The following is a 27,365-nucleotide window of genomic DNA, read 5'->3' as shown; positions in this document are numbered from 1 at the left end:
ACAGATTGGGACAGAGGAGGCAACAGTGCAGACTTGCACCATTTGACATAGCCAGCAGGGCAAGAGAAAGCTGTATGCCTGACCCAAGCTATTGTATCAATTCACTGTTAATGGGTTGCCAAATATCAATAGGAATTAGATCCTAAAATCTCCTTAAAAATCACCCAAAATCAGCCCTAATGAGGTGAACAGTAGTGTCATGATATCTGTATCAGTATACAAATCTCAAATGCAGAGATGCTTGATACCAGAGGACACTTTTGCATTTCCATCTCTCTCCTACACTAAGAGCTGCAGCTTTACAATACACTTCCAGTGATAGAGTGGTGAGGTGTGGTGTGTTATTTAACACAAGCAAGTAAGAATTCCACTGAACTCTGTACAGTAGGCAATCGTGACTTTATAAACATAAAAACATAACTGGCTACTGCTTTGACTTTACTGAAGTTTCAACTTTCATACAAAATTCAGCTACTTATGAAAAATGACCAAGCACTAAAAGTCCTTAAAGGAATACCCCACCCAAAAATGATATTTTTTTATAAGTTACTTACTCCATATAATTTTTAGTAAGGGCAGATAAAAATTTTAATAACGTTTTCATGGAGAAGAGAAATAAAAAAACTTTGACATAAATCTATGTTGACCAACATTGTACAATACCAAACAATATCAAAACAGCCATTAACAAAATCCCATGCTACCTGTGTTGCATAATCTACATAATCTGAAGCAATAATAAGTGGACTTCATATAATGAGAAACTTTCTATTGCTTTCAAGTAAGTTGTCTGAACTGTTATATCTTAGGGTGAGTTCAGGTTTGGGTACTACGGAAAACCGGCTTACACCTCTTAATTCATATGCTATTTTAATGTTGGATGGATTTCATCAGATTGAGTGAAAGAAACAGGAGTTGAACTTGACATTTTTATGAATGTGCAATGCTGAAAAAGAGAGCACAGTACAAGAAAAGTCAAGACATTGAAATGTGGACTGAATTCATCCTGTCACTTGCCCAGGAAAGTAAGTTATATCACCCTGGCTGACTCAGAAACAGAAATGATTTGCTCACTATATCACTATCTTAGTGATGAGTCATTCTGGATGCGGGTGACATCAAGAAAGGAATCAGGAGTCTATTAGACATATTCCACTAGTGGACAGTACAAGCTGGGCCTGCTCTCTCCTAATAATGATGACTTTGGATATACGCCCAAGGTTCAATCTGAGCAGGTCTGACCTAAAATAACTGCCACTGACAGCAGCATCTCTCTGTTCTTCACATTTTTATGTGTTTGTTGTGTGTTGTTATTTATCTATCTTGAAACCCAACAGAGCTGTCCTGCACTCCAACTTCCATGAAGTCCTGAGGGAATCTGTGGTGCTGCAGCAACCCAGGGAGCTCTGGGGGAGGCCCCATGCTTCTTCTCTACCCTCATCCTTCCACTACATAGGCGTCACGGCCAGGTAAGGGCCATGGCCATCTGGCACTCCTACTATATAATAAAACACTAAGGTCTGTGTGTTCAGTCCCGCTGAGCAACCAGATTGGTTAGTTTGGCTTTGGTGTGATTGGTCAGTTTGGCTTTGGTAACACAACAAAAGAGGAAGTGTGGGTGTGAGACGCATGAGGAGGAGTAAAGGCATATTAGGCATACTGTGGGAGTCGCAAAAGGTGGGAAGTATGAAAGCAAACAGGAGGTGAGAAAGATGCCTTGAAAATAATGAGTTGAAAAAGCAGACTTTACAGGAACGCGCTTGAGAGGGAGCATTGGTGAAGAGGCATTCATAACGCACAAAAAATACAAGTAAGGCGCTAAAGGTGTTTAATAGGGTTGCGGTCAGGGCTCTGTGCAGGCAACTTGAGTTCCTTCATTTCTTTATGGACCTGGCTGGTTGTGCTCTTTGTACATTTGCTTATGGGATTAATAATCTAATCTAATCTAATCTAATCTAATCTAATCTAATCTAATCTAATCTAATCTAATCTAAAGGTACATGTTGGGCTAGAGTTAGCAAATATTCTTCAATTGTTCTATTGTATGTCTTCGACAGGTACCATGGCTAGTATATTTATATTTTTTAAATAATGTCAAATGTTGTTGGCATTGCAGATAACAAAGAAAAATTTTTACTCTTACCAAATCAATGATCTGAAATGGGTGCATCCCCAGGTGTTCTACCTGGGGTGGAATGGCTGATGAGCAGGCACTTAATTCTTCATTTCAGTTGATCTTCACATGCTATTTAATTTGAGTTTCCTAAGAGGAGAAAATGCAGTCTGCTATAAAAAGTCATCTAACAAAGTAACAGTAAAACACACAGACCTTTATCAGCAATTACTGCATTCTGATTGTGAACTGAGATCTGAAAAGAGCCCAAAGAACTGATAGTAAATCTGTGATTTTAGCTTTACTTCAATTTGCCTGTGCTAAGGAGTAAAGGGCCTTTGAATATTTACATCAAATTCATATCACACATTGCCTGGTATGACTTCCATTTCTGCTCTGCTGGTTGTCATAATTACTTGATTGCTTTTAATAGTTTCTCTCTCTTATTCACTTGTAATAAAATGTCTGCCAGCTGATAAAATTTTGCTACACCTTGAGAGCAGGTCACTACTGAACATGTTATGCTGTCTTAAATCATCTCTAATACCGTCCTACCACCAATTCACTAATTTCTTTTCTGCACTGGCTTGTTGGTATGATAGATAGATAGATAGATAGATAGATAGATAGATAGATAGATAGATAGATAGATAGATAGATAGATAGATAGATAGATAGATAGATAGATAGATACTTTATTAATCCCAAGGGGAAATTCACATATGAGCAGATGTATGTGGACACCCCACCAAATGATTGAGTTCAGGTGTTTCATTATTAACAGGCACATCAAATCAGCAATCTCCATTGCCTAAGCACATAAAAATGACACATTCTCTGTGGCATCACTCACAACAAAGTTCCAAACTGCTTCTGGAAGCAACATCAGCACAAGACATGAATTGGTTTTCCGTAGCCAAGCACCACAACGCTAGTCTAAGATCACTATGAGTAATGCCAAGTGTCAGCTGGAGTGGTGCAAAGCATGCCACCATTGGACTATGGAGAAGTGGAAATGTGTTCTGTGTAACAATGAATCACGCTTCACTACCTGGTAGTCTGACAGACAAATCTGGGTGCCAGGAGAGCACTACTTTCTGGTCAGTATAGTAAAATTTGGTGACGGCGGGATAATAGCAGGGTTTGGGCTAGGCCCAAAGGCTCAAAGACATTTAAAACAATTGTAAGCTCCCAAATTTTTGGTCATAGATTATTGATTGTTCCCCTGTGCACAAAGCCAGGTCCATTAAGACATGTGGTAACTTGAATGGCTTGCACAGAGCCCCGACCACAACAATATTGAACACTTTTAGGATGAACTGAAATGACAACTGCAAGACTGGACCTCTCTTCCAACATCATAAAAGATCTTTTGGCTGAATAAACACAAATTCCCACAGACAAAGTTCAAAGTTTTATTGGAAAATAGTGGAGGCTACTATAAGGGGCAATACTATATAATGTTCATGGTTTTGGAATGTCCAACAACCTCATATAGGTGTGATGATTTAGTGTCTACAAAATTTTGGCAATATAGTGTGTGTCATTTGATTGCACGGTGTAATCATCCACACACCTTCACCAGGGAAATTTAGTGTTGCCTCCCAATCTGACCAAGAAACCAGAACCTCTGGATGAAATCCAGATGAACACAATGGCAACATGTCAGTTCTGCATATAAGGCACTCCAACCATGAATCAAAGCAGGATTCAAGTGCTGTGCAAGGGGTGTAGCACCTGCTCCTTCAAAATGCCACCCTGTCTCTCAGTTCAGGTTACTACAATAATGTGAGTATTTCTGGTCAAAAGTGCATCCTTGGAGAAGTGGTAATGCTGTGTGAGCTATAGGGGGAGTAGCAGCACCCCAAACTCCCACACACTTTCAAATATGGTATTTTCCATTGTACAAAATAATTTTACAGTTTATCTGCTACCCATCACAATCACATTCCCAGTACCTTTCTCCTCCTCAACTCTCCACCAGAGAATGTTGTCCACCACCTTATAACTTTGATTCCCTTTGTGAGGCGGAGAGGCTGCTTTTTAACCCAAACAAGGTAGTACTTCCAGTGTCACCAGATTGCCACCTCAAAGCACTTCCGGATCAGGTGAAACATCTCAATGAGAGGAGAGCCTGCCTGCAGCAGCTCCCTCTAGCGGTTCCCTCAGGAAACCCCAACAGAGCTGCCTACCAAATCTACAACTCCCATGCAGCCCTGCTGGTGTCCAAATGAGAGCCAAGCCAGAAGAAAACCAGATCCTCTGTTATGGTGGGAGCAACCCTTTCCATCAAGCAGCCTCCCCTAGTCAGTCTAACTCTTTTTCATTCCTGAATGGAAAAGATTTGGATGTGAGCATCAGTAGGCATTGTGCCCTAGGAACCAAGTTACCCGAACAATTTTATAACATTTCAGTAATTATTTACCGTTCTGATGCTGATCTTTTTGATCATAAAATAGGTCATTATGATAGCAATTGATGACAAGAATTCATACTTAATTGCAGAACAGCTGTATCGAAGGGCTCCTCTAGAGTACCTCTCTTTCTCTTTCACGATTTAGCTCAAAAACTCTGAAACACATTGGGTGCCATGTTTGTTGAGGATCTTTTGGTGCCTTGTTTACAAGCAGTATGGCTTAGCAGGGTCTGGCTCTGCTCCCTAGACCTTCTCTGTGTGCACAAATCATGTCTGGCACCTTTTGTTCGTATCTGTTGCTATACAACAGTAATAAAACAGTAGTCAGGTCATGAAGGAGTAGGGTACATAACCCTGGGGAGCTCAGACAGCATTTTTGTTCAGGAATTGAGTTTAATAATTCTCACACAGTGCCTCTTTAGCAGCTTGCAGTTTATTTTTGTAATATTCTGCTTTTTGACCTTTGTCATCAATTGGTATTTTTTGTGTTTTGTTTAGTATTTTAAAAATCCATATGAACTTTGTTTCGTGAATTTTTGATTAATATTTTTGGATTTGTTTCACTACTCCTGCACTTTCTTCTCTTTATGACTCCCTGCCAGTTGTAGATTATGGTCTTATGTAACTAAATAACACATATTTATTCAAAAAGTCTGCTTCAGCACTGGCTCACTCACATTGACAATTTGATTTAGTTGCGGGGTCCTCTGTACTTTACCAAGTGACATGTTGCCTGCTGAAGAGCTGACACTGGAGGAGTTGCTCTGCTTGTGTTCCTGCTTCTGTGTGTACAGTGAGTTGGTGTGATCTTAACAAGTGGCTAACAAACTGAAATTAAAAGCACAAAGTTGCTGGTTCAAAGTCCACTGGTGAGTCACAGTGTGACCACAACCAAGTTTGTGCTCAATTAATAAAAATGGGAATGAGGCTTATAGTTCAAGTTCCCAAAGCAAGTGCCCATTGCCACGGTGTAGCCCACGGTGTTTCCACCCGTGCCTGCCACCCAACCCTCACCCTTGAACGTGCAGGTGGTGAGCTCAAAGGATGACTCCACATCACCATTTCAGCCTGAGCCCGGCAGGGTTATGGGGGTTGCCCGACCACCTGGTACTTGCTGGTGAATGCCACCTTCCCGCCTAGCTTCAGAAGTGGGTCCTGTGAAGTTGAAGTATCTTGGGATTTTGTTCAAGAGTAACAGAAACAGGGGAACATGAGATTGACAAGAGTGAGAAATTAGATTCTTTGCATGGTCTCAGGGCTGACACTCCGCAATTGGGTGAGAAGCTTGGCAATTTGGGAGAGTCACAGAGTGGAGTCACTTCTCCAAATCCAGAAGTGCCAGTTGGGGTGCTTTGGGCACTTCTTAAGGATGGCCCCCATTGAGCTGCTCCAAACATTTCCCCCTGGGTGGTGACCCATCAGGAAACCTAGGAAATGCCGGAGGGACTATACCTCTCTGACTGTATTGAGAATGCTTGGGATTTCTCCAAGAAGTGCTGGAATCTGTAGCTGGGAACAGGGAAGTCTGGGCCGACCTGCTTTCCCTGCTGTCACCACGACCCTCACAAGGAAAAGCAGATGGAATGAGATAGATAGATAGATAGATAGATAGATAGATAGATAGATAGATAGATAGATAGATAGATAGATAGATAGATACTTTATTAATCCCAAGAGGAAATTCACAAATGAGATGTGGATAAGGTTTACTACACAGAACAGCAGTGGGTTTCATATAAAAACCATTCTGCAGTAGCAAATGCAACAGCAAAAACAGGAACATGTACAGGTCGGAACAAAAATAACTCTCTTTAGAACCCCTTTGAGGAATTCAGCATGAAGCAAGCATCAAATCTACCCTTCAGAAAAAAAAATCAGTATTATAAAAACTGAAGTAACTATTTCTTTCCACCCTGGCACCTCTAATTAATGTATTAAAAATTTCAAAGGCAATCTGCTAATGTGTATTGATCAATCAATCAATCAGGCTGGTGAAGGTTGTGGCTGCAACAAGCTCAGCAGGGCATGTCTCACTTTCTCTGACAAGATTGCAGCTTCCTTTTGGAGATCATCAGATGTTACCAAGTTAGCCTTTAAATGTGATTCCTTCTGTTTATTCAGCTTCTACTCCCAATATTCACTCCAGGGTATCATCCTAATGTGATGCACAAAGCTTAAGGTTCAACCTATTGTGGATAGCCAGTGAAGTAACACTGCAGACAATGCTCATCTCTTTTATATGACCCTCAGACCCTGACCTTTCTGGTAATACTGCAGCAGTGCAATGTGGTAATACCCACATCTCATAATCAACTGGTAATCTTAGGGTTTTGTTAGATAACTTTGTCTCCCATCTTCCAAACCAACACTACCATTGTTTAAAGGCTCCTAAAAAACTGACTGAGAGTTAAGAGTCATTTTGTTGCAAAGAACCCAAACAAAAGGATCAAGCACATTTAAAAATTATGATGAAAAATGTGAGGAGAACATGTGTATTACTGTTGGTATTCTTCATCTCTAGATTCCTTTATCCATCCATTTTGTAACACTATAGCAGAAAAGGTGCAAATGACTGGGGGTACCACTCCTCTGTAGAACACACATGCCTGCAGGGTCCACACTGACTCTCCCCCTCTGCGGTAATATGGAATACTTGTGTATACTTATCAACTTTGCTTCCACTGATTTAAGGTCATGAGGGACCAAAGGCATGCCAGGCAGCAATGATAAAAAAGCAGGACGCAACCACAAAATGAGCTATCACAGGGCACAGTTATGAACACCCCCATGTGTATTCACACCAGGTCAGTTTAGAGGTGGCAGTCAAACAAACCTGTGCATCTTCAGGATGTGGAAAGAATGTGTGAACACTTTGGAGACAGTGACTAGGCCAACTTTTAAGCCTGGACACAAAAAAGCAAAAGCCACAATAGGTAAATACGGTGACTGAACCTCTTAATTTTAGATATGCTCCTATATTTTACCAAACAAGCTGGAAAAGGCAGTTTGACACGTTCACTGATGTCAGACACAAGCCAATTTACTTGACCCCTTCTGTCTATATTACATGCAGAACCCACAAAAAGTGCAGGCAGTACACTCAAGAGACAGTTCATTGGAGAAACTAACTTCTGTCCAAATATAGTTAAGAAGAAACTGGGAAGAACCACCACCTGCTGGGTCACTGTACTGGTCTCTCCAACCACTCAGTCCAGTGCGGGTCGCGGTCCATCCACCCATTCATATTGATCTCACTCAATCCAGTTTACATTTCCAGAGCCTGCCCAGAATGCTTTGAACAGAAGGCCAGAAAACCTTTCCTTAGGGCATCTGTCCATTGGATAGATAGATAGATAGATAGATAGATAGATAGATAGATAGATAGATAGATAGATAGATAGATAGATAGATAGATAGATAGATAGATAGATAGATAGATAGATAGATAGATAGATAGAAAATAACCCCTCAAACAAACATAAGAAGTACTAACTTGGATACTGGAGAGCTGCTGCGTCAGACCTGTCCAGGTGTACATTTGAAGGCATTAACATTTGAATACAGTAATCCCTCCTCGATCGCAGGGGTTGCATTCCAGAACCCCCCGCGAAAGGTGAAAATCCACGAAGTAGAAACCATATGTTTATATGGTTATTTTTATATTGTCATGCTTGGGTCACAGATTTGGACGGAAACACAGGAGGTTGTAGAGAGACAGGAACTTTATTCAAACACTGCAAACAAACATTTGTCGCTTTTTCAAAAGTTTAAACTGTGCTCCATGACAAGACAGAGATGACAGTTCTGTCTCACAATTAAAAGAAGGCAAACATATCTTCCTCTTCAAAGGAGTGCGCGTCAGGAGCAAAGAATGTCAGAGAGAGAGAGAAAAAAGCAAACAATCAAAAATCAATAGGGCTGTTTGGCTTTTAAGTATACAAAGCAGCTGCAAGGAAGAGCGCAATGTGAAGGTAGTCTTTCAGCATTTCTTAGAGGAGCGTCCGTATCCTCTAGGCCAGTGTGCGAACAGCCCCTCTGCTCACACCCCCTCCGTCAGGAACAGAGAATGTCAGAGAGAGAGAGAGAGAGACAGAGAAAAACAAACAATCAACAATCAATACGTGCCCTTCAAGCTTTTAAGTATGCGAAGCACCGTGCGGGAAGCATGCCCCTTTACAAAGCAGCTGCACAGAAGGGAGCAATGTGAAGGTAATCTTTCAGCATTTTTAGACGAGCGTCAGTATTGTCTAGGGGTGCGAACAGCCCCCCCCCCCCCCCCCCCCGTCAGGAGCAGAGAATGTCAGAGCAAGAGAGAGAGAGAGAGAGAGAAAAGCAAATGATCAAAAATCAATATGTGCTGTTTAATCTTTTAAGTATGCGAAGCACAGTGTGGGAAGCATATCGCTTGACAAAGCAGCCATATGTAAGCCCAGCAAGGAAGAGAGCAATGTGAATGTTATCTTTCAGCATTTTTTGAGGAGCGGCCATATCCTCCAGGGGTGCGAACAGCCCCCGTGCTCACAATATATTTGAGGAGTTTTATTTAATACATAATACGCACTCTGGTTGGGTAGCTTCTCAGCCATCTGCCAATAGCGTCCCTTGTATGAAATCAACTGGGCAAACCAACCGAGGAAGCATGTACCAGAAATTAAAAGACCCATTGTCTGCAGAAATCCGCGAACCAGCAAAAAATCCGCGATATATATTTAAATATGCTTACATATAAAATCCGCGATAGAGTGAAGCCGTGAAAGTCGAAGCGCGATATAGCTAGGGATTACTATACTGCAGGTCCCTCTTGTTGTGTTCACAAAAGGAACATGCTGTTAGAAGGTTGATCAGAATGACTCGCAGTAACAGTCTTGATATCAGAGTGACTCATTTCAGTCACAGGAGATTAAAAATAAACATCAACAAAGTGATGCAACCCCTCCTAGGCAATAACACGAAAAAACTCAAACATTTCAAAGTCATGAAAAAATTAAGTTAACCTGGTATGCACCCCTAACACATTTGGAACAGTAGTGTTATCCCAGGTCCAGGAGAAACATGTGGCTTAACTGGAAGAAGTAAGTTTATTTGTCATTACAGCTATACACAAATACTTAGCACAAACAGGACTGGTTCAATAACGGCATCCTTTGACGCAGTACACATACGTGTATACCAGCGCACAAGTACACTAACTCCACACATTCAACTTGGTGTATTGTAAAAATTACAAAGCACCGCACTACTACAGCATCAGACATATTGGTCCACATTGGACTTAATGAGTATAACAATGACAAAGAGAATTAACTTAAAAGTGTTACGTGGAAATAAAGTGTTTGGTATAGTGTGCATGTCTGTTAAAAGGGTGCAGGTAAATCTTTTTGTGTGGTGTGGGTACCATCTGGCAGGAGACGACCAAACCGTTCATGACAGAGACGTCTAGGGTGCTACATGATGATTAATCCTATAGAAATGGATTTTTCAGAGGGTCTGGAATTCACTGTGCTGTTTTAATCAGCCGCGTCAGAACTTTTCGCTCCGAGTCTGTACAGTTTTCGTACTAAATGGATACTACGTAGCTGATGCTCTTGAGGATGATCGTAGCTTTATATACTATCGTGTACTAATGCGTTAAAATGAGCTAAACACTCATAGAGATCGTGACAGCTAAAACGACGTATAAAATATTGGAGGAGAGATGTGACCCCCCCCTGTATCAAAAGGCAAACTTTGAGCTCGTCTGTTTCCTCGCCGTTGGCTAATGACAGTCAAAGAAGGGGGAGGTGGCGAAGGCGGGGCACGTGATTACGCTGCCAGTCCCCGTTGAGGAACGGCTTGACAGATCAATTCAGCCAATCACTGACGGGGGAGGCGGCCTTGTGCGCGATCGACAGCCAATTAAATTACCGTTGCTCTTTTTTTCTTTTCTTGTGCTTTTTTGGCAAACTTTGCATCGAGGGAGCGCTCAGGTTGCTTGCATTTTTCCCCTTCCCCTCCGGAGCCACAGTGCCGTTGCAATTGAGAGAGGGAGATAGACGGACGGACAGAAAGGGTGTGCGATTTCCACTGCATCCGTTTCTTCTCTGCCAGGAAAAAATACGCTGCGGTGCCAGCTCCAGCAAACATTCGGCGAGCAGAAACACCTCATTATTCAGCGCGACGGACCTTCATACATCCAAGGAGAGGACAAGGGGAACCCAGTGAAAAGAGTGAAGCTTTAAAATGGATCATTATGATGGAGATGGCAGCATTGACTACATGCAGCAAGAAGACGATTGGGATAGGGATCTGCTTTTGGACCCTGCCTGGGAGAAACAACAGCGGAAGGTAGGCGATCGACCGCCCTCCCGCCCCTCCGTCTCCCCCAGTAACCCCCCTCCCCGGTTCTCAGCGCTGAATTCGTGGCAGTGGTCTGTGTCTTCCATCGCGTGAGGCATCCTGCCGTACGGGGTAGCATTTCCTTTCGGAGTAGGCTTGAGCCTACGGGCGCTAAGTGTTGGACAGGCGCTATATTTCGTTGTCCTCTCGTGCCGTTTGCTCGTTTTTATGGGCACGTTTAGTATGGCGTGTTCAGGTCCCCCAACAGACGGCCTTCCTTTCCCGTTTATTAGCTTACCTGCCCGGGGACTCCCGCTCACGCTTAAGTGAAAGAGGTAGGCATCAATCGTTAGGCTGGAGTACGAACGTGCGCCCTTCCAATCCCACAATTCTACAGGATTTAATGGCGTAAATTATTTTTTAAATATTAAGCTTCAAAAAATATATCTGCTGAAAAGATTGGCCGCGTTCAGTCGTTTCAGGTGTAGGGTTTGTTTATCGTTTTGGAAGGGTGTAGAAAGTCATGTAAGACCCCCGAGTGTGATTCAGGTGTGCAGCACACCTAGAGGGGCGCGGTCTGGCCTTCGCAAAGCCACTTTCTTCCCTCAAGTCGATCTAAACTGCAGAATTGAGCGCCTCGTCTCAGTTACGTTTTATTTTGCTCGGGGGTGCGCATTCCTCGATTCGGGTTTTCTTTTGTCTGTCGTTTCATCTGAAGAGCTGCACGGCTTCGGTGTTTCAAGAGACAGCAGGAATGTCGACACGCATGGGATGCCTGTCCCATCACGCCCGCACTCCCTACTCGGTTTCCAATATCCCTTTCCTTTAAGCTACTGTCATGCCTACCATCTGTTTTCCCCTTTGACTTTGATTCCCCACATGTTATATTGCCAGCCATTGCCATTTTATATCACTTTTTGTATTGGCCAATACACTTTTACATCCCACGGATTTTTGATTTCTAGCTGGATGTCTTTTGTATTCGAGTGACATGGATTGGTGCTGCTGAACTTAACCCAGTATTTTTGCGACTCAGTATCACTTCCAGGGTTGGCTTCTGCTTTGCGACTTTCTTCTGAATACGCTGCCTTGTAAGAAATCCTGCACTGTGAGCGCATATTTAGGGGCATGGATGTGTTATTTGGGTGGGTGTTGATTTTTGAAGAAACACCCTTTTCTTTTTAAATATTTGCACATCACTCCTCATCTTTCTTTTTTCAGTCATGACCTGGCGACTAAGATTATGGGTTTGAATTTGTAACATGTTAATGTTTGCCCCTCCACTGACTGTATGTATGGCTTTTAACAAATAGCTAGCCTATTAAATTTTGTACCTTTTGGTATTTTTGACATTGTTTTAAATATGGAAGGATAGTTAATTTCTAAGTTACTTTGCAATTAAACATATCATATAGCTACTTTTTCTCATTGTACTGGAAATGTTCCTGGCTACTGGAGCTGGGAGGCAAACTGACCGCTTTTATTATGAAAACCACAATCTTAAAGCACTTAGCTACTGCTGATGGTTTTTACACTTTGAGCCCAGTCAGTGGTAGGGACTCAACTGACAATATCAATGTTAAGAGTTTTTGTTCTTGCTGCTGCAGAATTAACCATCGCTCCACCTAATTTAAAAAAAAATTAATTGAATGCTCCTTCTTGATGGCTCAGCATGTCTCTTATCCTCGAAGAGTCAAAGAAATTGGCCTTGCAAAGACTGAAACACCCCTTTAATTTAACAAGGTATTGCGTAGGCCATAGGGTCAATACATCCGCCCATTTTCTAAACCAGCTTATCCAGAGCAGGGTCATGGGGAAGCCGGAGCCCACAGGGTGTAAAGCAGGAACAAGCCCTAGACATGGCGCCTTCCTAGCAGTGGGTCAACAGACACAAACACACACATGGGTTGATATAACATCACCACTCCACCTAACTTGCTTGTTCATGGACTGTGAGTGGAAAGTGGAGCACCCAGAGGGTCAATAAGGTTGTCCTGAAATCCTTCCTTTCCATCCAAAAAACATTTCCTTGACCAGTAGATATACTGGTCCTTTAGGAGCAGATAGTCCATATCACCCTCAATGGTCAACTGATGATAAATTGCATCTGAATGGGTATATGCTTGCTGTAGATGTCATATCTCCTTTGAAACTTTTTAACATTTTTTTGGGACAAGTCCTACTGTAAGGAAGGATAGAACTAATAATAGCTGTGACAGGAAAAAAAAAGTTAAAAAGTGTGTGCTTTACCAGTCAGATCTAAATCATCAAATATATAGATGTTAACATAGCTGGAACCTTGCACTGGGAAAAAAAATATTAAACATAAATGAAAGTGTAATTGTTGGCCCCTGCCCTCCCGTACAAGTTTTTTCCCCTTCAGTTTATTACTGCCATTGTTAATTTAGGTATCCACTCTGTTCCCTAATTGCACATTTTCCCTTTATATGGGTAATTATGGCCATTTCTGCCTTTCTCTAAAGCACTTCCCTTTATTACAATTCTCTCTGACTCTATATATATATATATATATATATATATATATATATATATATATACACACACACACACTCACACACAGAGCCTGCAGCCGGATTTCACAGGGTGCTCCTGGCTGGGCGCGTCTGCAGTCAGCTTGCCCAAAAATGGAAATAATCATCCCTTCTCAGTCTACACTTAGGAAAAACTTTTTTTTTTTCCTTCTCTCGAAAAACCTTGGCTCGGACTGCTCAACATGAGGTCACATGTGCGAAAGTGTTTGAACTGGCTTGAAAAGGCGCTGGTGGGCAAACAAAAAAATAAATGTAAGTGACCTGCTATGCAGATTGCTGAATCGGTGAAAAATAACAATTGCTGCAGATGCTGCAGTTTGAAATGAAACGTGATGCTAAGCAAAGGAAACTGTATCCATTCAGCTGTGTGTATAGATACAGCTCTATCTATATATCTATATCATTCTCTCTCATATATAATGAAAATGTCAAAGATGTTTATATAGAAATTACCACTGTTGTAAAAAGATCTAATGAAATATCAATTTAAATAGATTTTTTTTTTCAGTTCAATAATAAGCGTACCCAAGGCAGACCCTATTACACTTGGTGAGTTCTGTGCAGTAGGTAGGGGAGGAGCAAATTGAATTCATTTTCCTAATCCAGGCAGTTTAATGAGGTGTTTTATTAGCAATTAATGGCCTATGGCATAAGTGTGGTCTTTCAGTTGTACTTTTATTTGTTTTAAAATATCAGCGAACAGCACTAGTCACGTCTCTGTTTTTAATAAATTGGATTTAATTTGACTATCTAGTGTGAAAGCATGGGCAGTTTAGTTTTTTTAATGTCTTCATTAATTTTAACATCCCTTGAAAAATCTGACTTTTAGCTTTAAGCCAGATACTTGCATAAAGACGCCAGCATGCTTTTATTTGCCATTTACATTTTTTCGCCTGACTCCTGGATATGATTTTTTATGGAGCTGATTCAATTCTATTTATTTTTTGGGGCATGCATATTATATTATATGTATATGTGTATATGTATGTATGCATGTATGTATGTATGTATATATAATTAATATCCATCCATCCATCCATCCATTGTCTCCCGCTTATCCGAAGTCGGGTCGCGGGGGCAGCAGCTTGAGCAGAGATGCCCAGACTTCCCTCTCCCCGGCCACTTCTTCTAGCTCTTCCGGGAGAATCCCAAGGCGTTCCCAGGCCAGTCGAGAGACATAGTCCCTCCAGCGTGTCCTGGGTCTTCCCCGGGGCCTCCTCCCGGTTGGACGTGCCTGGAACACCTCACCAGGGAGGCGTCCAGGAGGCATCCTGATCAGATGCCCGAGCCACCTCATCTGACTCCTCTCGATGCGGAGGAGCAGCGGCTCTACTCTGAGCCCCTCCCGGATGACTGAGCTTCTCACCCTATCTTTAAGGGAAAGCCCAGACACCCTGCGGAGGAAACTCATTTCAGCCGCTTGTATTCGCGATCTCGTTCTTTCGGTCACTACCCATAGCTCATGACCATAGGTGAGGGTAGGAACATAGATCGACTGGTAAATTGAGAGCTTCGCCTTGCGGCTCAGCTCCTTTTTCACCATGACAGACCGATGCAACGCCCGCATTACTGCGGATGCCGCACCAATCCGCCTGTCGATCTCACGCTCCATTCTTCCCTCACTCGTGAACAAGACCCCGAGATACTTGAACTCCTCCACTTGGGGCAGGATCTCGCTACCAACCCTGAGAGGGCACTCCACCCTTTTCCGGTTGAGGACCATGGTCTCGGATTTGGAGGTGCTGATTCTCATCCCAGCCGCTTCACACTCGGCTGCGAACCGATCCAGAGAGAGCTGAAGATCATGGCCTGATGAAGCAAATTAATTAATATATAATAATATTATAATTAATAATAATAATAATAATATAATTAATATATATATATATAAATTTTTTTAATTTTTTTTTTCCTTGGCCATGATGCCATATTTAACTCTTTTGGAATATGTTTCTAGTTGCAGTGCACTCATAAGTACCGTCTATAATGTGTTGGAATATAATAGTCATTTTTACTACAGTTATCTCTTTTGATAGTGAGTATTCTATCAAAGCATTGTTGTGTCTTTTAAGAGGGTGTACTTGATAAAACAATATGCATCACATACTTCTACTGAATTATTTGTTAAATATAAATATGAGCAGACTGAGCATCTAGCACAGCTTCTGCTGTATTCCAAGCCTAGGAATAGTACCACATTTTTTTTAAATCTTTGCCTGTGTGACAAAATACCCTGTAATGGGGCTCATTCTTATTTTAAATTAGGGGGCGTCATCCCCGCTCGCTTTTCTTGTCAACCCTTGCCCTGCCTGCACTATGCACCAGCAACTTCGCGTCTCTGCCGCTAACAAGAAACGAATCTTTTAATTCTCACGAATACGCCTCTTCATTGGGAAGAAACACTACTTTTCCCTGTCATATCACCTATCCATATTACTAACTGAGAATGCTAAACCGGATGGACGCAGGGACATCCGGCCATGGGCCGTGGCCACAAAAGACGTACTGCGCAGGCGCCCCACAAACCCCCCCCCCCCCCCCCAAGCAACGGAAACCGGCCGGATGGAATGCAACGTAAACGCACGAAGCCATTGCACACGAAACGGGACACACACAAAGAAGAGGATTGAGACCCACGACACCCAAAGCCCCCCTCCAGTAACTGAAATAAGAAATGAGGCCACGCGCCCCTAGAACACCAAAAACAAAGGAGTCACACGCAGGCACACACAGCACACGAAACGGTTCGCACACAAAAAGGACGATTCAGCCCCACGACACACAAACACCCCCTCCACTAACAGAAATAAAAACTCAGGCAACAAGCCCCCAGCACACAAAAAAAAACAAGCCGCGAGCGCCACACAAAGCCCATTGGACACGAAACGGGACAGACTACGGACATAGCACGCGAAACGTACACAAAAAGGACGATTCAGACCCACGACCACACTAACGATTGCGCCAGTTAGCTGACAACGCGTTCAATAATAAGTCCACTTTTCATGAAAATTCATTGGGATTAATGAATGTCATTTGCAATCATTGTCATTCACTTAAATTCTCTGAAGAAACAAATGCCAATACAAGTAATGAATTTACACGTTGTTGTCAAAAAAGTCAAATTACACTGCCTCCTTTACATTCATATCCTGCATATCTACAGAAGCTTCTAACTAATGAAGTACCTGAAAGTTAAAACTTTATGAACTGCATTACATCCTACAATAGTTCATTTGATTTTGCATCTACCGGAGTAAATATCAGGTCACCAAAAGGCAATGATCCATACTGCTTTCGCATATGTGGACAAATATTACATCGCATTGGAACAGTGCACCCTGAAACAAATCAAGAACGCAAATATGCACAAATCACGTCGGCACCTACAAAGCGCTTCTGAAACCGCGGAAGAAAAAATGTCTCGGCTCCAAAAACACATGTCACTCCTTATTCCAAATACCGGTCCCAATCACAGAAACATCGGTATCCACTATGACAATGCACAGTAACGAATAATAATATTCCCTTTGCGGGAAAGGTACTTTTATTAGGAGGAGATTTTAGACAGTGCTTAACTATTACTCCACTTACAATGCGCTCAGCTATTGTTCAGTCCACCTTAAAATACGCGGACAATTGGCATTGCGTTGATGAATAATAATATTCCCTTTGGAGGAAAGGTACTTTTATTAGGAGTAGATTTTAGACAGTGCTTACCTATTGCTCCACATGCCATGCGCTCAGCTATTATTCAGTCCACCGTAAAATACGCGACGATGTCATACATAAACGACAAGAGACCGAACTACAATACATATACAGGCACGAGACCTGATTGGTGATAATACGAAGAAACGAACAGTCCGCATATTAACAGTGAGTTCGATCCTACTTATTACTTATCCATATTCCTAATGATAAAGATCAAACAAGTCATCAATTCACGATCACGGCTACAAAACTAGACGGCTCAAGTAACGGGACCACAAACACGAACCCGCATCAAAAAAAAAACTTCACCTCGGCGCGCTTCTAAAACCGCGGAACAAAAAATGTTACGCGAACAATTGGCATTGCTTTCTAAAGATACACTTGGTACAAAACATGCGATTTCCAGATCCCGAATATAACAATTGGTTATTACAACTAGAACATTGTACACTCACCAATACAGATGGACTTCACCCAGATATTATTACAATTCCTCAACCCTTCATCTGCGACGACTTACTTACGGAGATATTTGGAACAGCGGTCTCATTAGACCAAATGCCCTTTTTAACACAACGAAGTATATTATGTCCAAAAAATATTATTATTGATCACATTAATAACCAGGTCATTTCATTACTTCCTGGAGAGTCACACCTCTTTCTAAGCTCTGACAAAGTTGACTCTGATGACGACAATGACCATCTTAATTTCCCCTTAGCATATTTGAACACTATTAACCCAGCCGGATTACCACAACACAGTCTTAGCATGAGTATTGTTCCGTTTTTAAGGCTATTAAGAAACCTTAACACTAAACAGGGTTTATGCAATGGTACACGTTTAGTCGTCTACACCATAACACACAATGTTATTCAAGCAACAGTTCTTACAGGATCACATGCTAACAATACTGTTCTAATTCCTAGAATTGACCTTACAAGTTCTGACCTGGAATTACCTTTTACACTTAAACGGAAACAATTCCCCATTAAACCTGCCTTTGCCATGACCATCAACAAATCACAAGGACAAACCATGCACAAGGTTGGCATCTACCTATCTGAGCCCATTTTTGTACATGGACAACTTTATGTGGCCTTCTCACAACTTCGACGTTCATCTGACGTTAAAGTTAAGGTCATAAATGCTCCATGCCAAGGAAAACTCATTCAAGGACAAGACACCATCTTTACTACTAATGTTGTTTACAAAGAAATTTTCCAATAAACCTTTACACTGTGCCAAACACTTTATTGTTTGCTTCCTATCTGCGTCATCTACACCTTCACACTATGCTATATCTCATTCATACATCACGCTCTTTGTAATTTCCCAACACCAGGGGTTGGCGAGCGAAGCGAGCAGGGGGCGGAGCCCCCTAGTGTCCATATATTCGATCTCTTTTCTCTTTTAGGCAATATCGCATTGAATTTTGATTCTGTGTTTGGAATTACTTTGTGTCAATGCAACGTATAACTGCCCATGAGTGAATATCATTTTTCTTTCTTTCTCTACACGAACTGTGTCCGATAGGAGCATTCAAACAAATCAAAAATGATTGAACAGTGTGCATGCTTGTAAATGTTTGATGTGGGCAGGACTTTTCCAAATCTCTTTGCATAAAGTCTTGTCTCGCTGGGCTTGAAATTTTCTTTCGAACTACAGTAATCCCTCCTCCATCGCGGGGGTTGCGTTCCAGAGCCACCCGCGAAATAAGAAAATCCGCGAAGTAGAAACCATATGTCTATATGGTTATTTTTATATTGTCATGCTTGGGTCACAGATTTGCGCAGAAATACAGCAGGTTGTAGAGAGACAGGAACGTTATTCAAACACTGCAAACAAACATTTGTCTTTTTTTCAAAAGTTTAAACTGTGCTCCATGACAAGACAGAGATGACAGTTCTGTCTCACAATTAAAAGAATGCAAACATATCTTCCTCTTCAAAGGAGCAAACAAATCAATAGGGCTGTTTGGCTTTTTAAGTATGCGAAGCACCGCGGCACAAAGCTGTTGAAGGTGGCAGCTCACACCCCCTCCGTCAGGAGCAGACAGAGAGAGAGAGAGAGAGAGACAGATAAAAAAATCAATACGTGCCCTTCGTGCTTTTAAGTATGCGAAGCACCGGACAGCATGTCGCTTCACGAAGCAGCTGCACAGAAGGTAGCCAACGTGAAGATAATCTTTCAGCATTTTTAGACGAGCGTCCGTATCGTCTAGGTGTGCGAACAGCCCCCCTGCTCAATCCCCCTACGTCAGGATCAGAAAAAGTCAGCGAGAGAGAGAGAGAGAGAGAGAGAGAGAGAAAAGTAAGCTGGGTAGCTTCTCAGCCATCTGCCAATAGCGTCCCTTGTATGAAATCAACTGGGCAAACCAACTGAGGAAGCATGTACCAGAAATTAAAAGACCCATTGTCCACAGAAACCCGCGAAGCAGCGAAAAATCCACGATATATATTTAAATATGCTTACATACAGTGGTGTGAAAAACTATTTGCCCCCTTCCTGATTTCTTATTCTTTTGCATGTTTGTCACACAAAATGTTTCTGATCATCAAACACATTTAACCATTAGTCAAATATAACACAAGTAAACACAAAATGCAGTTTTTAAATGATGGTGTTTATTATTTAGGGAGAAAAAAAATCCAAACCTACATGGCCCTGTGTGAAAAAGTAATTGCCCCCTTGTTAAAAAAATAACCTAACTGTGGTGTATCACACCTGAGTTCAATTTCCGTAGCCACCGCCAGGCCTGATTACTGCCACACCTGTTTCAATCAAGAAATCACTTAAATAGGAGCTGCCTGACACAGAGAAGTAGACCAAAAGCACCTCAAAAGCTAGACATCATGCCAAGATCCAAAGAAATTCAGGAACAAATGAGAACAGAAGTAATTGAGATCTATCAGTCTGGTAAAGGTTATAAAGCCATTTCTAAAGCTTTGGGACTCCAGCGAACCACAGTGAGAGCTATTATCCACAAATGGCAAAAACATGGAACAGTGGTGAACCTTCCCAGGAGTGGCCGGCCGACCAAAATTACCCCAAGAGCGCAGAGACGACTCATCCGAGAGGTCACAAAAGACCCCAGGACAACGTCTAAAGAACTGCAGGCCTCACTTGCCTCAATTAAGGTCAGTGTTCACGACTCCACCATAAGAAAGAGACTGGGCAAAAACGGCCTGCATGGCAGATTTCCAAGACGCAAACCACTGTTAAGCAAAAAGAACATTAGGGCTCGTCTCAATTTTGCTAAGAAACATCTCAATGATTGCCAAGACTTTTGGGAAAATACCTTGTGGACTGATGAGTCAAAAGTTGAACTTTTTGGAAGGCAAATGTCCCATTACATCTGGCGTAAAAGGAACACAGCATTTCAGAAAAGAACATCATACCAACAGTAAAATATGGTGGTGGTAGTGTGATGGTCTGGGGTTGTTTTGCTGCTTCAGGACCTGGAAGGCTTGCTGTGATAGATGGAACCATGAATTCTACTGTCTACCAAAAAATCCTGAAGGAGAATGTCCGGCCATCTGTTCGTCAACTCAAGCTGAAGCGATCTTGGGTGCTGCAACAGGACAATGACCCAAAACACACCAGCAAATCCACCTCTGAATGGCTGAAGAAAAACAAAATGAAGACTTTGGAGTGGCCTAGTCAAAGTCCTGACCTGAATCCAATTGAGATGCTATGGCATGACCTTAAAAAGGCGGTTCATGCTAGAAAACCCTCAAATAAAGCTGAATTACAACAATTTTGCAAAGATGAGTGGGCCAAAATTCCTCCAGAGCACTGTAAAAGACTCATTGCAAGTTATCGCAAACGCTTGATTGCAGTTATTGCTGCTAAGGGTGGCCCAACCAGTTATTCGGTTCAGGGGGCAATTACTTTTTCACACAGGGCCATGTAGGTTTGGATTTTTTTTTTCTCCCTAAATAATAAAAACCACCATTTACAAACTGCATTTTGTGTTTACTTGTGTTATATTTGACTAATGGTTAAATGTGTTTGATCAGAAACATTTTGTGTGACAAACATGCAAAAGAATAAGAAATCAGGAAGGGGGCAAATAGTTTTTCACACCACTGTATAAAATCCGCGATGGAGCGAAGCGCGATATAGCGAGGGATCACTGTATTTCACTTTCACCAATCTTGATTCTTGCGGATACACCTCTTCATTTGGAAGAAACACTACTTTTCCCTGATGGCAACATGAATTAGATGATCTACAAGTCTCCGACTTAAAGTTTAAATCCGAACAATATATTCAATCTCTTTTCACTGTTCTGTTATTTTACCGAGTAATTTCTGTTTGTTTGCACTAATGCGATCATTACTATCATTTTTTTTTTCCATTATCTCTAACCTGCTCTGCATGTATATCGTGCCAACGTTTTTGAATTCTTTATGATGTTCTACTTTGTCATCTACCCTTTGTCTTTTATTTCCGACCCTGGGCGTGGCTAAATCTCTTGGCACAAAGTCTCATCTCGCGGGAGGTGAAAGTGTCTCACTTCAAAAAAATCACATCTTGGCGCAGGATAGAAAGTCTTGCCACCCAAGATTTTTTATTATAATAGAGAGATAAACCCAGTATGCATATCTATATAGAGTTGACAGCGTAACCTGTACACCTTTAGGATGCAGGACTGAACAACAGAACATGCAGACCTCACAGATTTAGTGTTGTCTGCGATTGTCCACTGCCAATAAATGACTCTTCTTCTACATAAGGTATATGTATATTATTAAATTATTATTAGGCTTGTTGTATAATAGTGATTTAAAATGAACAGAAAACGACTAAAGTGTTAATTGCAATTATTCTCTGGCTCCGCTAAAAACCCGTTCTGTTTCTTTTTTTTTTCTGCCCCTTGGTTTACGCCTGAACTTCGGCTTCTGAAAGCTAAGGGCAGGCAACTTGAAAGGTTGTTTAAAAAAATCCGGACTCTTTGTCCACAAAGAGATGTATAAAAATCATCTTCTCTATTATAAGGATTGTATAGCTCAAACCAAATCTAATTATTACACTCAGTTAATTACTCGTAATACAGGTAACACCAAGACTTTGTTTTCTTTACTTAATAATGTTACACAACCTCCAGACTCTTTACCATCTCACCTTTATTCAACTGCTTTCTGTAATTCTCTTATGTCTTTTTTCAACGAGAAAATCCAAAAGATACATCAGCACCTTGGTCCAGATCCTCTCTATATTCCTTCTGAACTACACTTGCCTATTCACTCTTTCTCTTCTTTCCAGCTTCCCACTTCCTCTGAAATCTCAGATCTCATCTGCAAATCCAAGTCATCTACTTGTCAGCTGGACCCCCTGCCTACAGTTCTGGTTAAAGCCTGCCTCCCCTCTCTAGTCCCTCTCATTTCTGCCATCATTCACTCTTCTCTTACTACTGGTATTATTCCCTCTTCTCTTACTACTGGTATTATTCTCTCATCTTTTAAAACTGCTGTTATAACCCCAATACTAAAAAAACCTGGTGCTGATCCTACTAATTTCAATAATTTTCGCCCCATTTCTAACTTGCCCTTTATCTCCAAAATTTTTGAAAAAATAGTAGCTATCCAACTTCACACCCATTTATCTCACAATAATCTATATGAAAAGTTCCAGTCTGGTTTTCGCCCCCTTCATAGTACAAAAACGGCACTTGTTAAAATTACTAATGACCTCCTTATGGCTGCTGATTCTGGTCTAATCACTTCTCATCCTCCTTGATCTGAGTGCGGCCTTTGATACTATTTGTCATACCACTCTCCTTAATAGATTATCTTTGAATGGCATTACTCACACTCCACTTGATTGGTTTAGATCCTACCTCTTAGGCCGCACTCAGTTCATACAACTTAAAACCTTCACATCCCAACCCACCGCTGTTACTTCTGGTGTGCCCCAGGGCTCTGTCCTGGGGCCTCTTCTTTTTATTATTTACCTTCTTCCCCTTGGCAATATTTTTCGCAAATATAACATTAATTTTCACTGTTATGCTGATGACACCCAGCTCTACCTTGCTGGTAATCCCACCTCCTCTTTTCCACCACCCTTGCTTATTGACTGCATTGCTGAAATTAAATCCTAGTTTTCTTCGAATTTTCTTAAATTAAACAGTGACAAAACTGAGGTTCTCCTCATTGGTTCAAAATCATCATTATCCAAAACCAATAATCTTTCTCTTATTATTGATAACTCTGTTTCCCCATCATCTCAGGTCAAGAGTCTGGGTGTCATCCTCGACAGTACCCTATCTTTCCAATGTCACATTAATAACATCACCCGGTCTGCTTACTTCCACCTACGTAATATTAATCGCATTCGCCCCTCCCTCACTCCTCATACTACTGCCATTCTTGTTCATAGTCTTGTCACTTCTCGGCTGGACTGCTGCAATTCACTCCTCTTTGGTCTCCCTAATAAATCTCTTCATAAGCTTCAGTTAGTCCAGAATTCTGCAGCACGTATCATCACTCAAATCCCATCTATTCACCATATTACTCCGGTCTTGCAGCAGCTTCGTTGGCTCCCGATCAAGTTTCGTATTGATTTTAAGATTCTACTATTAACATTTAAGGCCATCCATAACCTCGCCCCTTCATATCTGTCTGACCTTCTTCATGTTGCCATTCCATCCCGTAACCTTAGATCCTCTTCCTCCACCCATCTGACTGTCCCTCTCGCCCATCTAACCACCATGGGGAGCAGAGCTTTCAGCCGTTCTGCTCCCAAGCTCTGGAATTCATTGCCTGCGGATCTCCGAAATATCAAATCACATTCATCCTTCAAATGTAAACTTAAAACACATCTGTTTAAAATGGCTTTTTCTTTTTCCTCCTGATTATAATGGTTTTGTTTGGTTTTAATTTCTAGATTTTCTGATGTTTTAAGTTTTTTATAATTGTGTCTTTTATTTAATTAATTAATTATTTATTTATTGTTTGTTTGTTCGGTGTCCTTGAGTTCCCTGAAAGGCGCCTTGTATAAATAAAATGTATTATTATTATTTATTAATTATTTGTATGACAATTATTCGTCATCTAAAATTTCTGGATCGTGACAGCTCTTTCCCCAGATCTTTGTAGCTCTGAACCACTGCTACGCCCTTCCCTTTAATGATGGCTAGTCACAGGGGCTCTTTGGCACACCAGAAGTGTACCACTAACTCTCTTCATCATGCTGATCCTGTTGCTGCTGGTGGTCCTTTGTTCACACAAAATGAAGAACTCCATTAGCCTCCTACATCTACTCCCTTTAGCAAAAAGGCACATGTGTAAGTAGTGGGTGCAATGTGTTTTGACAAGTTTAACAAAGGAATGAAGCCATGAACATGATATGGGGTCTCCTTTTAGGGATTTGCAGTGGATCCACTATACCATACTTGAGAGCCTTTTAGGGATTTGCAGTGGATCCACTATACCATACTTGAGAGGACCTTTTAAAAGAGGTTTTAACAGAGGTACCAGAAATGCTAGTGTGTAATTTCTATATTGTCATTCTATATTGTGGTTAAGTGAAATTTTCAATGGTGCTGTATCCATATTACTAACCGAGAATGGTAAACCGGATATGGACGCAGGTACATGCCCATGGACGCAGGAGACCTAGTGCGTAGGCGCCACACAAAAACAAGGAGTCAGCGCCCCGCCCCAGAGTGAAACGGGAGAGACTACGGAGTCCACAAAGGTTCACAAATCAAACCTGAGATAGTACAGAAAGCAGTAACGATACAGCCCCCCGCCCCAGAGTAAAATGGGACAGACTACAGAGTCCACAAAAGTCCACAACACACAGCATAATCAAACCCGAGATGGTACGGAAAGCACAGGCGCCTACAACGCCAACAACGAAAGAGCTTAACTAACAGAAATGAGAAATAAAGCAACAAGCCCAGAGAATACGGAACCCTAAACGTCCAAACCACACAGCTGAGGCAAACCCGGCATAGTACGGAAAGTGCAGGCGCCTACACAGCATAGTGAAACCCGACATGGTACGGAAGGTGCATGCGTCACCGCCATATTGTGAGTGGCACTACTGCGGAGTGAAGGTGCAGGCGTCACCGCCATATTGTGAGTAGCACTACTGCGGAGTGAAGTTAGGAATAATATGCTGCTTGGGATTGTACAAACCACTGAACGCTTTACACCAAATTCAAACACAATACAGCTCAACGATACAAACACGAGCCCACCTGGATAAGATCAATGAACGCAGGCACCTACAACGCGCGTCTGAAACTGCGGAAGCAAAGCAGGCACAGGTTCAAAACGAACGATCTCGACTGACGGATATACAAACACAGGCCCGCCTGGATAAACTCAATGAACGCAGGCACCTACAACGCGCGTCTGAAATGCCGCGGGGAAGCCGGCTCGGCTCCAAAACGAACGAGCTCGACTAATGTATTTCAGGATACCCAACGCCGGGGGTAGGCGAGTATCATATAAGAGCTCACCCATCAAAAAACACTCAGTCGTGTAGTACACACAGATCATGTGCTCTCAGCACATATAAAGCGTATAAGGACAATACGGAGAGTAGAGACCCAAAGGCGTTGGAGAGAAAAAAAGGCAGATAAGAGATTATAAAAGCAGTGGAATTCGAAAGGCTCCAACAAACGATGGCGCGATACACATGCAGAGAAAGGTACAGAATATGAAAGCAGTAAAATCCAAAAGTATTGTAGCGTCCCAGCCAGGTTGAGGGCTGTTTGGTTTTAAGTGACTGTTAGGTCCGATGGAGGGAGGGCGGAGTACAGCACGGAAGACTGATAGCGGGGTATTGATTGATGCGGTAAGCGGGGGCGTTGGAGAGGGTGCTAGAAAGTTGTGTTTGGGCTTAGGAAGTCGGCGATTGTTCAAGTAAAACTTTTGTGACACTTCATCATGTCATTCGCTACAGTATCAAAGAAAAGATAGAAAAGATCGCATTACCGCAAACAAAAGGTGTTTAATCTTCAGAGCCAGGTGTAATTGAAAAAATAGCAGGACAAATCAGGGTCAGAAATAAAAGGCAAAGAGTAAACAACAAAGTCTATTCGCATTTGCATCATTCAATGCACAAAACGTGGATTTACACAATAATGGACCATACGCAATGCAAATCTGTGGTCCCGGAACAGTTAAAGCAACAACAAGTTAAATCTCAAAGAATACACAATTCGGTCAGGTGTATATTGATGATCACGGAGAAGCGATGCAAATTTTAACAGGCAAAAAAGAAAGGTTATGTATATATTCCGCAAATAACATTACACACCAGAGGAGATCGTGATATGCCATTCGTATTAAAATGTTTATAGTTTACTGTGAGAATAGCATTTGCTATGACAATCGATAAATCACAGGGACAAACATTAGAAAAAGTCAGATTATTTATTAGAGAAACAGAAACAATATTCACTTACGGGCATTGTCACAATGTGTCTCCAAACAAAATTGTTTTTAATGAAGCTTTAAAGTAAAAGTGCAAATAATGAAATTGAAACAATTCCAAAGAGAAAAAAAACATGTAAATTGTATATCAGATTAACCAAACACGGGGGTTGGCGAGCAAAGCGAGCAGGGGGCGAAGCCCCCTAGTTAGTTAAGAGTGGTTTTTAAATCCCTTTGGTTTATGTTGTTTTCACGTTTTTTATTAAGGATAGTGTCTTTTTTATATACTAGTCTTATTATTTTTAAAATTTTCATTGTAAGATAAATGTTGATTAGTTGCTCAATCGAGTTTTAATTATTGCCTCATTTGGCAGGTGCCATCTTGTGACCACCTGCACCTTACTCTTAGTACTGGTGAGTTTTTGTTTCGATTGGCCAGTCACATGCATTTGTAACTGACACCAACGATAAGTAGCATTTCAGCTTGTTTTTATCAATAAAAAAACAAATGTCCTCTCTTTCCCCACACACCGGTTTGTCCTAATTGGCCTATCCTACTCATATGGACCTCATTTCACAATTAGCTCTTCACATAAGCTGCATGTCTTTTGGCGTAGGCTTGTGCGGTATATCAGTACTGGAAAGGTACAGAAAAACCCAACATTTAAAATGTGCCAGCAGTTTGGGATTTTTTGGTACTGGAAGTAAGCATCAGCTTTCCACTGAAACCCCTCCTCTCGATATTTGTTTTTGAGTAGCTGGCTAAAATGTGCGATGTGCTGGAGAACTGATGAAACCATATGCTTAAACAATGTTTTGATTTTGCAGTGTGCTCAGAATTTCAACCTCCAGCTTAGACA

The 27,365-nt window shown here is 41.6% G+C and overlaps 1 protein-coding gene across 4 annotated transcripts in view; it reads left to right on the top strand.

Moving 5' to 3' along the window:
- Nucleotides 1–10,466: 10,466 nt before the first annotated feature.
- The window catches only part of actn1 (actinin, alpha 1), a 225,307-nt gene continuing 208,408 nt past the window's right edge, over nucleotides 10,467–27,365 (top strand). For all 4 annotated transcript variants that reach the window (XM_051920067.1, XM_028822116.2, XM_028822115.2 and 1 more), the window contains exon 1: nucleotides 10,467–10,853. In XM_051920067.1, coding sequence (XP_051776027.1) covers nucleotides 10,749–10,853 — 105 coding nt within the window. In that variant the 5' untranslated portion in view covers nucleotides 10,467–10,748. The remainder of the gene's footprint in view (nucleotides 10,854–27,365) is intronic.

This window comes from Erpetoichthys calabaricus, chromosome 16 (genome assembly GCF_900747795.2).
Source record: "Erpetoichthys calabaricus chromosome 16, fErpCal1.3, whole genome shotgun sequence".
Lineage (NCBI taxonomy): Eukaryota > Metazoa > Chordata > Cladistia > Polypteriformes > Polypteridae > Erpetoichthys > Erpetoichthys calabaricus.
This window is presented reverse-complemented; position numbering and strand designations above follow the sequence as displayed.